This window comes from Helianthus annuus, chromosome 7, assembly GCF_002127325.2.
Source record: "Helianthus annuus cultivar XRQ/B chromosome 7, HanXRQr2.0-SUNRISE, whole genome shotgun sequence".
Classification (NCBI taxonomy): domain Eukaryota; kingdom Viridiplantae; phylum Streptophyta; class Magnoliopsida; order Asterales; family Asteraceae; genus Helianthus; species Helianthus annuus.
The window spans coordinates 33,858,481-33,873,799 of record NC_035439.2 but is presented as its reverse complement, the minus strand read 5'-3'; the positions used below and the strand labels follow the sequence as shown (position 1 = coordinate 33,873,799).

The following is a 15,319-nucleotide window of genomic DNA, read 5'->3' as shown; positions in this document are numbered from 1 at the left end:
TACCTCCTCAACGACAAGTCGAGTTCCACATTGACTTGTTTCCAGGCGCCGCTCCTGTAGCCAAGGCACCTTATCGACTTGGGCCTTCAGAGATGCAAGAGTTGTCAATGCAGCTTCAGGAGCTACTAGATAAGGGATTTATTAGGCCAAGCTTCTTGCCTTGGGGAGCTCCAGTACTGTTCATCAAGAAGGACAGTAGTTTTCGAATGTGCATTGACTACCGGGAGCTGAACAAGTTAACCATCAGGAATCGGTATCCCTTGCCTAGAATTGATGATTTATTCGACCAACTTCAGGGATCAAGTTACTATTCCAAGATCGATCTCCGATCGGGTTATCACCAGCTGCGCATTCAGGAAGAAAGTATACCAAAGACTGCCTTCAGAACTCATTATGGACATTACGAGTTTCTAGTGATGCCGTTTGGGTTGACAAATGCACCGACAGTGTTTATGGACTTGATGAACCGGGTTTGCAAGCCATATCTCGATAAATTTGTGATTGTATTTATCGATGATATTTTGATCTATTCGCGGATAAAGGAAGACCATGAGCAACACCTCAGAGCAATCTTAGAGTTGCTAAAGAAGGAGAAGCTCTATGCTAAGTTCTCAAAATGCGAGTTTTGGATACGAGAAGTACAGTTCCTCGGTCACGTGGTAAATGAAAATGGTATTCATGTGGATCCCACCAAGATTGAGGCAATCAAGAATTGGGAAACTCCGAAGACGCCAACCGAGATCCGACAATTTCTAGGTTTAGCAGGGTATTATCGCAGGTTCATTGAGGATTTCTCCAAGATAGCTCAACCGTTGACCTCCTTTATTCAAAAGGATAAGAAGTACGAACGGGGAGATAAACAAGAAGAAGCTTTTCAGCTGCTCAAGAATAAGCTATGCGATGCACCTATATTATCCCTACCCGAAGGCACCGACGACTTCGTGGTCTATTGTGACGCCTCACGCCAGGGATTGGGTTGTGTGCTAATGCAACGCCAAAAGGTTATCGCTTATGCTTCGCGCCAACTAAAGGTCCATGAGAAGAACTACATTACGCATGATTTGGCGACATTATCTGTGTGGTACTCGATGTACTATTTTTACGGATCACAAGAGCCTTCAACACATATTCGAACAGAAAGATCTTAATATGAGGCAGCGATGATGGGTTGAGTTGTTAAATGATTATGACTGCGATAAAAAGCATCATACAGGAAAGGCGAATGTGGTGGCAGAGATGATTATTCAGACAGATCTCTCGTTGCGTATTCGTGCTGCACAGAAGGAAGCTCTTAAGAAAGAGAACATTAAGGGTGAATATCTCCGAGGAATGGAGAAAAGGTTGGTACCCAACGAGGAGGAACCTTGTATTTCATGGGACGAATTTAGGTTTCACTTCTTTGGTGGTCTTAGAGAGGTTATTTTTTATGAAGCTCATAAATCGAGGTACTCGATCCATCTAGGATCGGACAAGATGTACCAAGATTTGAAGAATTATTATTGGTGGCCAAGACTTAAAAGTGATGTTGCTTTATATGTCGGAAAGTGTTTAACTTGTGCCAAGGTGAAGGCTGAGTATCAGAAGCCTTCAGGTCTCCTGCAACGGCCAGAAATACCCATGTGGAAATGGGAGCAGATTTCTATGGACTTCATAACCAAGTTTCCCAGAACTCCCAGAGGTCATGATACGATTTGGGTAATCGTAGATCGATTGATGAAGTCTGCGCACTTCTTGCCGATTAGAGAAAAGGATAACACTGGTAAGCTAGCTAAGCTTTACCTAAAGGAGATAGTAGCACGTCATGGAGTGCCTATCTCGATAATATCAGACAGAGATGGATGGTTTGTGTCAAGGATTTGGCAATCCTTTCAGGAAGCTTTTGGTTCTCAGTTGAATCTGAGTACTGCCTTCCACCCGCAGACGGACGGACAGAGCGAGAGAACTATTCAGATGCTTGAAGATATGCTACGTGCTTGTGTAATGGATTTAGGTGGCAGTTGGGATACGCATCTGCCTTTGGTTGAGTTTTCCTATAACAACAGCTACAATAGAAGCATCCAAGCTGCACCATTCGAGGCTCTCTACGGACGCAAGTGCCGCTCGCCGTTATGCTGGACAGATGGTGGTCCCGAACTGGTCTAAGAAACAACTGATAAGATCATGCAGATCCGAGAGCGCATCAAGGCGACTCGTGATTGACAAAAGAGTTATGCGAACCAAAGACGAAAACCCTTGGAATTTGAAGTGGGTGATATGGTTTTGTTAAAAGTTTCACCTTCGAAAGGTGTGGCGCGTTTTGGGAAGCATGGTAAGTTAAACCCACGATATATCGGGCCATTCAGAATTTTGGAAAGGGTTGGTTCGATAGCTTACAAGTTGGAGCTGCCAGCGGAACTAAACGGTGTTCATGATACATTTCATGTATCTAATCTGATGAAAAGTCAAACTCAAGAGACAGTGGTCATCCCTACGGATGAATTACACATTGACGATACACTCCACTTCACCGAAGAACCCGTTGATATTGTAGATTGGAAAGTTAACAAGACTCGGAGGAGTAGTGTTAAGCTTGTCAAGGTTTGTTGGAACGCACGTCACGGCCCAGAGTTTACTTGGGAGCGTGAAGATCGTTTGAAAGCAAAATACCCACATTTGTTCCCTAACTTCCCTGCAGCTCATAGCAAAGCTTAAAATTTCGGTCCGAAATTTTCTTAACAGGGGGAGAATGTGACAATTGTCAAAATTCCATGTATCCGTACAATTATTAAACAGTAATTATGACCTAATGACTGTGCTGATTTACAATTAATGACTTGAATTGCTTTCTGATTATTGTTATTATACATACATGTGCATCACCTATTGTATAATGTCATATCATTATTGCATGCAACACTTTATTGATTCAAATGATGCACGAAACAAAGTTAGCATAGTTATCAGACAAATCAGAAAAATGCTGATGGAGTTCAGTGCATAGACAGACATGGTATTGAGACACCGAATGTGCCAGAAACCAAGAGTTACACTTGTATAGTGTGTAGGGAAGTATGGATCATAAAACTGCCTTCCTAGTGATACTTTAAGTGTCGGAAAGTGCCTGAAACTCACATAAATTGCTGAATTCAGCAAAATTTAGCTTTTAAACGCTTAAATATCATGCAGAAATATGGTTAAATGGTCCAGAATGCTTTCCTAAGTGTCGGGAATCAAACTTGTCACAAAAGGTATCATAAAGCACACTAAACTGCATAGTTTAGCACCTTAATGAACCGGTAACCAACTGAACAATCGGACACTACCTGACATACCAAATTTTCACTAGAAGCATTGTTTTAACATTTTCGAGCTAGTATGGTCCCCGAACATCATAACACACTATATAACATCCTAATAACTAATAACCTAACTAAACCTTTAGATTTCAACCATTAAACCTAACTAGCAATTTCAACCTAACCAAGACCCCCCCCCCTCAGGAACTCGGTTACATGGTGGCCCCCACCATGGATTTTCTTTGAATTCTTTATTAGATCATGTCTCTTACTTTACTAAACATATCAATCCTTAGAGAAAACCATGTTGGAAGATAATATAAGTAACCATTAGAACATTCACTTCTCATTCTTACACAAGTTCACCAACACACAACTCTCCCTCTCTTCCTCTTACCTTCGCCCGTAACCCACACACACCACAACCACCATTTTCATTCAACTTTCATCCATTCTCTACATATACAAAGGGGTAAGAAGCACTACAAGGAAGCTAGGAACTCTTGGAAGTTGAAGGACCTCTTGCAAGTGCTAATAACCACCTCATCTTCATCTTGTGATCATCCCTAGCCTTGAGCTAGTAGTAAGATCATCTAAACTCCATTTTACATCTTATTTAGTTGGTTAAAGAATGATACAAGTAACTTAACACGAAGAACACTAATGATCAAGAACATGAAACTTAAACATAAGACTAAAAATCATAAGAAATCATGTCGTTTAGTGTATGTGTTAGTGTTGATTGATGATTGTTTGTGTTAATGATGTTAAACATCATATGAACTTGCTAGATAGTGATTAAAGACATAATCTAGCAAGATGAGAGGATGATTATGTTATGATCATCCTTATGTGAAACATGAACTTGAAAGTTAAATGTTTTTCTTGAAGTATGATGATTAAAGTGTAATGTGAGTCTTGTATATATGTGATTTCAAGAATAAGTTTCCAAGAAACCAAGTTAAAATACAAGATTCACATAAACTTCGTTCTTAAAGAAATTAATCACATTTTTAGTGGTTAATCAAGTGTAGGATCATGTATTTAACAAGAAAAACTCAAGAAGAAATATTTTTAGAAAAATGAATTAAAAGTTGTAAACATCTAAATCTTTCAAGAATGATGTTTTTAAATACAACCACACTTTAAAGGGTAACCAAGCTTACTAAACACACTAGTAAGTTACTACAAATTTTTATAAATTTTCAAGTTAATGAAGTAGTGATTAATGCTTGATTTATGGCACTTTGTAAGTAATATTTGATTTGTTGATGATTGTGATGATTTATAAAAGAAAATGATATGCTTTGAAAGCATGGAAACCTCCATTTTGAAGGGGAAACTATGGAAAAATTTTTCTAAAAATTAAACACTCAGAAAATATTTTTAAACAAATATTTACAAGTATGTTTTTAACCATGATTTTTATACAAAGTTTGCCATAAATTTTATTACAAAAATTACAAGATATTGGAGGTTGGTTTTTGATAATAAAAGTGACTACATATGTATTTAGGAGAATATATATTTAGATGTCACCATGTGTGTGATTATTTGCATATTATGTGTATTAGTTATATTATTTTAGAACTTGAAATAATATAACTCGTCAAAATACCAAGAAATTACAATACGAAATATTACCAAAATTCCAAGAAATAAATATACAATTTATACCCAAAATATTGGAGGAACCGAACAACGAATATAACTTACAAAAACATTCCGGAGTTAAATTCATAAGTGTATTTTGGTAAATGGTATTTTGGACACCAAGAGAAAAAAAATATGATTTTTACAAATTAATACAAAATTATATCATATTTTGACAAGAGGAAATACATTATTTTTAAGTAAAGAAAAATATACATGTTTTCTTGAATTACTAGAAAATATATTATTTTTGGAAGAAAATGTATATTTTCTCAAATAAATATAGAATACATTATTTTTGAGTGAAAAATGGATTTATATATATTTTCTAAGCTAAACTTGAAAATATATATTATTTTTGAGGTTTAAATAAAAATACAATTATTTTTGCCAAAGGAAAAATTATAAATAATTTTTCTATGTAAGTTTTCTTAAAATATATATTTTTGAGAATATATATTTATTAGAAATAATATTCCGGAAAAAGTTAATACCAAAATTAAGTATAAGAATACTTTATAAACACAATGAAAATATGTATTCTCGTACGTATAAATATACATCGGAATACGCCATCGATACTTGGCAAAAATACATAAGGTTCAAAATACGAGTATGAATACACCCATCTTTGGGAAGTTATACATGTACAAATACATAAATGTGTCAAGTTAAAAAATATATTATTTTAAGTAATATTCTAAAAATTTAATAAATATAATTTAAGTTAAAATATTTATTATTTTAACAAATTATTATATACTTGTAATAATATTGATGACACAAAGAAACGTAACTCAAAGACATTAATTAAGACTAAAGGTCAAGGCACGACCCACATGTCTAATAAAGCGTAGTACGTTTGTAGGTAGTCTTGCACACTAGTAGCAGCTTTGGGTTACATTGGATTCAAGACGCAAGACAGTGAGTTCATGTCCCCCTTTTCTTTAACTGTTTTCGGTTTTATAACTTCGGGGGTGAAGTACATGTTACAAATTGTTTACAAACGTTTACATATGGTATGGTTAGCTAAGGAATGAATTGTTAGATCATGTGAGTGGTGGGTACAACGCTTAAGACCATTAATCCTCGTAGTAGGACCGAGGGACATGAGTGATAGATCTATTTGGGTGTTGCGAGCCTGATGTGTGAAAAATGAAACATAAATTATATCAAATGAGGCATAAAACTAACCCTTTTTTAGTACTAATGTTGGAAAAAGTGTGCTTTTGTCTTCCTTTTGTATTTTCAGGGTTAAAAGAGCTTAAATGAACAAAAGAAGCAAAAGCACAGCCAAATCTAACATAAATACAAGAAAAGGAATAAACGTGGCATGCCCGACCCCTCGATAGAATCTTCCCAAGCAAAAAAAACAAGAGATCAGAAGGCTGAACACGCCCCGTGCCCAGCGGACACGGAGGCGTGCCCAAGCGTCCGCAGAAAAGACAAAAGCGTAGAAGCTTCTATTCCCCAACACGGGGGCGTGCCCAGCTCCATACGGTTGTGGTCAACGCTAAGATTATAGGTCCCCTTGATATGTATGGATCTTCACAGAATTGTCAATCCGATCAAGAGTGCGGAATCCTCTTGATCAGAATAAGCAGAAAACGTGTAGTAACAGAAACAACAAATCACTTTCAAACCGGGTTTTTATTGATTATCTATCAAACTGAATTACAATCAATCAAAACCCTAACCACACACTCAAATTCGTCCAAGTCTAGCTCTCACGAATTCTAATGCCTCTCAAACTCTGTTTTTGCTGATTAACCTAAACCCTAAACTCTGTTTTTGCTGATTAACCTAAACCCTAAAGCCTAACCTTGTTTATATAACACATGGGTTACAACTTGGGCTAGGTTTAACCTCATGGACTGCGAATTGGACAAGCCCAATTCGCCACCATACACCCAATTCGTTGGGGTTGGTTAGCCCAAACATGACAACACACTAATACAAAGCTAAACCCGCTAACTGTTTATCGTTTAACTAATTACAAGATATCCAAAGACCAAATCTAAGCTGTTGTCACAAATATGCACCAACAAACTCCCCCTTGACAATAGCTTCATAAAACTTTGTCTTCAGTCTTCTTGCAATCTTCATGTAGTCTTGCACTGTCTTTGGTCTTTGGATAGCTTTAGCTTTAATAGCTTCTATCAGCAACAGACTCCCCCTAAGCTAATGCATCCAATCACCAAATCTTCAAAACTTTAGCGTTTGAGTAAACTCCATTTTAGCATTTGCAAAGCAATCTTCAACTCTTCAATCTTGTTTGCAATATAGAAAGGAGGTTCTACCATGCATCCAATCAAACTCTCATCGTCACAGCAACTTCTCAGCAACAAACTGCTTCAATCTGTATACTATAAAACAAACATCTCGAGAAACCATAAGAATTTTTCAACAAAGTTAAATAAATTATTATTTTTCAAGAGATAGTTAAACTGTATTACAGATTAAGCATTTTCAATTTCATCACCAACACGCAAAACTTTTATCCAACACAGAAGAACCTGCATGATTTTAAAAATTTGAACTCACTTTCTAACGCCGTCTCCCCCTATCAGTAACAATTCCTCCACGAATAACAGTTTTCCGTACGTTAAGAATTTTAAACAGAAAAAGACACTATTTTTGGATTTTTATAATTTCTGAAAGCAAGTAAATACAAAAGCAATAAACACTCTATTTTTGTGAGAATCACCGGTAAGAAGATCATATCAGCACAATCAAACTATTTCACACAATTAGATAATTCTTAATTTATTTTTTTTTTCAGTGAAAAGCAGTTCAAGACGATTACCAGTATTGTTTGTCCACTTAAACAAAATGCATGAACATTTCAAGTACCATTACCGTATGATATGTTAAGGTACTATTATTTACTGAAATAGTAGTGTGTCCCACTTCAGGATATACCCCCGCGATCAAGGTATGCACAAAGATTCATCGTAGTAGGTGAGTATACTGAATTCATCTGTTATGTTTTTCAACGATAGATAATTGGTGAACAGGTCAGTACTTCCATACAGCAGAGAGACCAAAATATCTTATCGAGGGCTAAGACAGATACCATTTTTGGTACGAATTATGCATTTTGCATTTTTGAATGACTCTCTATGAGAGCTTCTTCATTTTCAAGGTTTTGGCATTTTTTGCTCTTTTAAGATATCCTGGGTGTGTCTAGGTCAGCATGTATCTGGATGCAGCAGAAGGACACCCCTGATATCCCCGGATGAAATAACAGTATAAAGACCCAAAACCTCATATTTTGGCAATCTATCAACGTAAGATTTAAGGTCATTAAACCATACAACACTGATGTGTTCCCCACTCATATTCAGTTCATTTATGTTTATATCACATTGGTAAGTTGATTATTTCATGATTTTGCCTACTGGTACATCATATGATGAAGCTGCTATCACACTTAAGCAATTTTGGTTCAATTTCAGTGTGACAGTCTAACTTGCTGATGTACTATCATTTCTCTTTTTTCACACAGTGATAACTCATTTTTGATTTTTGATTTTTTTTTATGTTTTTGATCTTTCAATTTTTTTTATTTTTGATTTTTAAGAAAAACAGTAAACTATTTACAAATTTTTTATGAAAAACCAGTTATTCAGGATTCCTCATCCCGTTGAGTTCGACTAAATGTTCAAAGCGAGCCCTGTCAAAAGCTTTAGTATAAAGATCTGCCAGGTTATCTTCTGTGTCAGCTCGATGTAATTCAATTAGTCTCTTTTCAGCACAATCCCGTATAAAATGATGACGAATGTCAATATGTTTTGTGCGACTGTGTTTCACGGGATTATTAGTTATTGAAATTGTGGCATTATTGTCTATCATAATAAGAGTACGAGTGAAATCCAAACAGTAATCGCGCATCTGCTGTTGAATCCAGAGAACCTGAGAGCAACAGCTTCCAGCAGCAATATGTTCAGCTTCACACGTAGAGGTAGACACACAAGATTGCTTCTTGCATTGCCAAGACACAATCCTACCTCCTAAGAACTGACAACCACCTGTTGTAGACTTTCTGTTCGACTTGCATCCTCCAAAGTCTGAATCAGTGTAAGCAACAAAATTCAGATCACTATCAGCTGGATACCACAACCCAAGTTTAGGTTTCCCCTTCAAGTAACGAAGAATACGCTTCACTGCTTTCATGTGTGACTTTTTTGGATTAGCCTGATATCTGGCACACAAGCATACGGCAAACATGATGTCGGGTCTTGAAGCAGTCAAGTACATTAGAGAACCAATCATTGCCCTGTATTGAGTAGGATCAACATCTTCAGTGCTTTCGTGATCTGGGCCAAGATTGTGATTTTCGCAAATGGGTGTGTTGAAAGTAGAGCAATCATTCATTTTGAATCTAGCCAAAATGTCATACACATACTTCGTTTGATGAATAAACATCCCATCCTCCTTTTGTTCAACCTGTAATCCCAGAAAGTAAGACCGCTCACCCATAGCACTCATTTCAAACTTGCTCTTCATCACCTGCTCGAACTCTTTACACATGCTTTCATCAGATGACCCAAAGATGATGTCGTCCACGTACACCTGTACCGGCAGAAAATCTTCCTTATTCCTCTTGATGAACAGTGTACTGTCAATCTGACGTCTTTCAAAACCATTCTTGATCAGATGTGTAGACAGTGTCTCGTACCACGCCCTGGGAGCTTGATGTAACCCATACAAAGTTTGTACACTCGATCTGGATAATCTGGATCAACGAACCCATCTGGTTGTGAGACATACACCACTTCTTGGACTTTCCAGTAAAGAAACGCACTCTTCACGTCTAGTTGGTAAACTTTGAAGCCCTTGAATGTTGCGAAAGCTAGAAACAACCGAATTACCTCCAACCTTGCTACTGGTGCAAACACTTCATTGTAATCAATCCCTTCTTGCTGATTGAAACCTTTAACCACCAATTGAGCCTTGTTTCGCGTGGCTATTCCTCTTTCATCCTTCTTGCACCTAAATACCCATTTAGTGCCAATCTCTCTTTCACCTTTAGGAAGGTCAACTAACTCCCAAACCTTCAACTTCGCAAACTGGGCCAATTCCTCTTGCATAGCTTCAACCCATGAATTGTCTTTAAGAGCCATATGAATGTTCTTCGGCTCCTCTTGGGAAATAAAGCAACTATACAAGCACCCGTTCACAATCCCAGTCTTCTCAATCGACACAAATAAACCAGTATTCGCTGCTATGCTTCTTCTCGTCTGAACACCTGTAGTAGGATCTCCAAGTATCATGTCAACTGGATGATCTCTATTTGCTCGTGTAGTAGCGACAGCATCGACTTCTAGATTGTCACCCAGGTTTGATCCAACCTCCCCCTGAATGTTCTGATTAGCAAATGGATTAATGAAGTCCTCCCCCTGATTGGGTTCAGGTTCACTATCGCTTGAATCAGTATCAGCAGCATCTTGGGAAGTTTCCGGAGCATCTGTCATATCAACATTTGATCTAGGCATGAACTCGCCTTCATCATCTCCATTTATCACTGTTTGAATTAGCTGAGACTCGTCTGCATTGGAAAACTCGGGAATATTAAATGATTTAAAAACACTTTCATAATCATATAATATAGCAGGTCCACTCGTTGATTGTTGAGGTTTGTAAGACGTGATTTCAACATTAAATACAACCACAATTTTACCAGTTTTTAGATTAAAAATCCTTTTATTTGGTGCGCCAGGTACGTAACCTAGAAAGTAGCCTTCGTCAGCCACCTCACCGAATTTTTGTTTATCTTTATTTCGCACAATGGTGCAGGGTAATCCAAATGGTTCAAAGCCTTCTAAGTTTGGCTTTTTGTTAAACATCAACTCATGACAAGTTTTGTTAAAACATTTAACAGTCTAAACTTTGTTTAGGACGTAGCAAGCTGTATTCACAGCTTCTCCCCAGAAAAGAACTGGTAGCTTTGAATCTGAAAGCATCGTCCTAGCGGCTTCAATCAACGTCCTGTTTTTCCTCTCAGCGACTCCATTTTGTTGAGGCGTATAAAGAGCAGAATATTGATGTTCAATTCCCTTGCGAAGACAATAGAGATCCAGAATACGATTCTTGAACTCCGTGCCATTATCACTCCTTATCCTCTTGATCTTTGCATCATGGACGTTTTCCAATTTTGTAAAAAGATCTATCAACATCTCTGCTGTCTCATCTTTTGTACCTAAAAAGAAAACCCATGAATAACATGAGTAATCATCAGTGACAACTAAACAATAGTACTTTCCACCTATGCTCCTCACGTTCACTGGACCGAATAAATCCATGTGAAGTAATTCGTAAGGGGAATCTATGGAATTTACTGTTTTTGATTTGTGAGGTTTCTTGTGTTGTTTTCCCTTTTGACATGGAAGACATTTGTCTTCCACTTGAAACGTCTTCATTGGAACCCCTTTCACTAGCTCATGTTTAACAAGGTAATTCATTTTTCGATAGTGAATATGGGCCATGCGTCTGTGCCACAACATCGATTCAGCTTCAGATGCTTTTGATAGTAAACACGCCACCACTGCAGTTGGATCCTTAGCACCCATGTCCATGACATAAGTGTCATTTCTCCTTGGCGCTCGCATCACTATCCAATCGTCCGGTATCTCCAAACCTGGTTTCAACACTAATGCTTCATTCTTGGTAAAATGGACCGAGTGACCCTTGTCGCAGACTGTTGGGATTGAACCCTATCAGAGGAACAGACAATGTAAAGCCAAAACTGGATCAGCTCAGTGGATTCAAAATAAGCAGATGCTGATATACATATCTCTCCCCTTGAAAGTGGTTACAACAACTGATGACTTCCTATCTGCTGATCTTACTAACTGCTGACAAATAACTGCTGCTCAAATTAAAGATCTGATGAAGACTCAAGTCCTGCTGATTCAATCTACTGCCTTGAGTCAAGCACTGCTGATCCGGACAAGTGCTGCTAGATTCACAATAGTAGAAGGTTGCAGCAGTTGTTCTATAGTCTGTTATGTAATAGAATATAATAGCAGTAGTTAACACAAGAAGTGTATGTATAGATCAGAGGTTAGAGTTTGTTAGGAGGTTAGATGTCACTTTCATGGTGACGTCAGCTAAAGATGCTCAGTAGTTTGCAAGTGCTTATGAATAGTACAGTACTTTGTACTATTCTATTAGCTCTTCACATCATTCGTCTTCTTTGCACGAACAAACTACTGAGCTCGGGCTGAGGGGGAGTTTGCATTCATACATCATCATTGTAATCGTGTTTGAAATAAATTCAATCATTCGGTTCTTTGTGTAAAGATGTTTGATTAAAAGTATTACTCTCATTTGATTGTATACAAAGTTTGTGTTCATCTTAATTTCCGCTGCACACTCATTCATTTCCATCTTATTTTACAAACAAAAGTACAATCAAAAGGAAACTCAGATCCAACAATTGGTATCAGAGCTAGAACAGTCAAATTTGATTTAACAATCATTTTGACGTAAATAGTTCAGCTCAAAACAGTTGATACTGATCGTTTGTTCGTCGTTGAAAAACAGAGTAAGGATTAATCACCATTATAGTTGATTTTTCAGTACCTGTAAAACAACAAGAATGACGTCACAATCTCAGGACGATAAAAACAACATTGGCTCGCTCTTTAAACCACCTATGCTAAAAAGAAATGAGTACAACATCTGGCAGAGGAGGATGGGTCACATCCTTGCTCAACAAAGCACAGGTTGTTGGAAGTCTGTTATCTTTGGTCCTCATGTTCCTACAGTGCCAAGCGCTGAAGATGCTAAAAAATTTGTTCCTAAACCTGTTGAAAATTATACTGAAACGGATTATCAAAAATTTGAACTAGATGCTAAAGCATTTAGTATTGTTGCATCAGCGCTCCCCAACGAAATATATGCTGGACTGTTACATTGTAACAGTGCCAAAGAGTTGTGGGACGCACTTAAGGAACAGTTTGGAGGTACCGAAGAGGTCATAGAAAACAATAGGGAAATCCTGAACCAACAGTATGAAACATTTTGTCATGTTAAAGGTGAATCACTGACTCAACAATTTGAGCGTTTCAGTTGTCTCATCAGTGAACTGAGGCTTGTTAAGGTCACGTTTTCAAACTCGACTCAAAATAGCAGGTTCCTCAGATCACTGCCAGAAAAATGGGACACAATAGCTATTGTCACCAGAACTGCACCTGAGTTTAAGGATCTGACCTTGACCCAACTCCATGGTCGACTCCTGACCTTTGAGAGGGAGTTGAACCAGAAAAGGAAGTTACAAGAGTCAGGGAAAACCGTTGATGATTATTCATTCGGTAACACTGCTCTTCTGGGTCAAGAAGAATCTGGTGGTAGTGGTAAGGATCAGGGTTATGATCACTTCATTGACATAACTGCTGGTGCAAACTTCAACAACCCTGATCCTCACTCTACAGGTTATGCATTCACTGCAAATGAAAACCAGATGTCAGACAATTTAAGCTTTGAACTCAATGATTTACAGCATTTCGACCCCACTGACCTAGAAGAAATGGACATCCTGCACCAACTGGCCTTGCTAAGTGTTAGAACTAGCAAGTTTTATAAGAGAACTGGGAGAAAATTTCCAGGTCTTCATGGGAACCTAAGGGTTGCGTTGGATAAATCGAAAATCAAGTGTTACAAGTGTAACAGGTTGGGACACTTTGCTAGGGAATGTAGGAGTCAAACAACTGGTCCCATAGTTACTCACCCTAGTTCAAATCCTAGACCTCAAACTCAAAACACTGTGCACTATGCCCAATATGCCCCAGCAGCACATGTGAACACTGCTCACTATGCTGTTGCCCCTATGCCAGTGCATTATGTCCAAACAGCTGCTCCACAAATCCAATTTGTTCAAACCCCTGCTCCCCAGGCAAAAGTGCAATCTGCACCTCAAACTACTGCTCCAGTAGTTACACAACCTGAACAACAAAGTTTCTTTAGTCAAGAGTTTGTTGACTGGAGCAGTATGCCTGAAAATCTTAATGATGAAAATTTTTCACTATATGCTTCAAATGATTCTTCTCACAATGAATTTTGTTTGATGGCATTAGAGTCAATACAGGAGGGGTTGAATCCGACGAGGAACAGCTGAAGGTTGAAACAGTGGAAGAGGTGACTGAAGCAGTGGTTACTGCTGTGACTGATGAAGTACTACTGGGAGAAAGTTCAGGTGCCCTGATTGAACCAATGATAGATCTATGGTCTGAAGAAGACAAGAAAGATGAAAAGGCTGGTGAGGAAGAAGAGAGAGCTGATGAGGAAGAGAATCCTAAATGTGATTGTGCAATGATGGCTGCTGCTAAGGTATCACCTCAAGTTCTAGAAAAACTATGTTCTGACAATTGCATTATTGCTTTTTCCAACATCAAAGAGGTGAATGAAAACCTTAGGAACAAAATCTTAACTGATGAAGTCAAATTTGAAAGATCTTTAAAAGAACTTAAAAACAAGTTGACTGAAAAAGAAAAAGAGATTAGCAGTTTGAAAGAAGAGCAAAGCATAACCAAAACCCAACTCCAAACTATGGTAGAAAAATACCAAGTTTGCAAAAAGGAGTTAGAATCCACCCAGATCACTTGTGAAAAATGGGTGGAATCATGCAAAGGGTATGAGGTTATGCTTGAGAAACAGATAAAAAGCAATGTAAAATTTGGGGTTGGTTATAGAAAACATGATGATGAAAACACTGCTTTTGGAAAATCTGTTTCAACCACTGAGTTCATCCCAACAAACAAGGATGGCCAAGAAGTGAAAATCACTGACAAACTTGGTAACAAAATCACACTTGACAGACCAGTGGGTCCCTCTGCATTTGAGGAGATTGAAAATCATCAATTTAAACCAAGATGGTCTGATGAGTGTGATATCCTTGAAAATTTCAAGCCAATGGACTTTACATCAACTGATGGTGTTAAGGCTCCAAAAGCTAAAGTCATTCCTCTTAAGGACATTCCAGCAGTGGTCAAAACCTCTGCTACAAAGGAGTCTGAAAAGAGGAAGAAGAAAGAGAAAATTGATAACTTGTTTTGTGAATTCTGTGAGAAGAGGAACCATCTAACAAAAGATTGTTTCCATCTAAAAGCTTATGATTTAACCAAAACAAGTGTCACTACTTCTGCTGAAAGTTGCAGTGTTTGTGGTAAAACAAACCATAAAACTCAGGCATGTGTGTACCTCAAAAACTTCAATGAAAAGAAGAATGAGTACATGGCTAAAACATCCTTGAGTTCATCAGCACCTTTACCATCTGTCAAGTTCACAAAGAAACAACCACTGTTTGTGCCAGTTCAAACAGCTGTCACAAAACAGCTGAACCAAACATCTGTCAAAAGAGATGTTCAGGTTACTGATGCACCTCCTGC

At 37.8% G+C, this 15,319-nt stretch overlaps 1 protein-coding gene across 1 annotated transcript; it reads left to right on the top strand.

The window, feature by feature from the left end:
• The first annotated feature begins 2,253 nt into the window (after nt 1–2,253).
• On the top strand, nt 2,254–2,691 carry LOC110892387. The gene has a single exon (XM_022139553.1). The coding sequence runs from the start codon at nt 2,254–2,256 to the stop codon at nt 2,689–2,691; it is 438 nt and encodes a 145-aa protein (XP_021995245.1).
• The last annotated feature ends 12,628 nt before the right edge of the window (nt 2,692–15,319 follow it).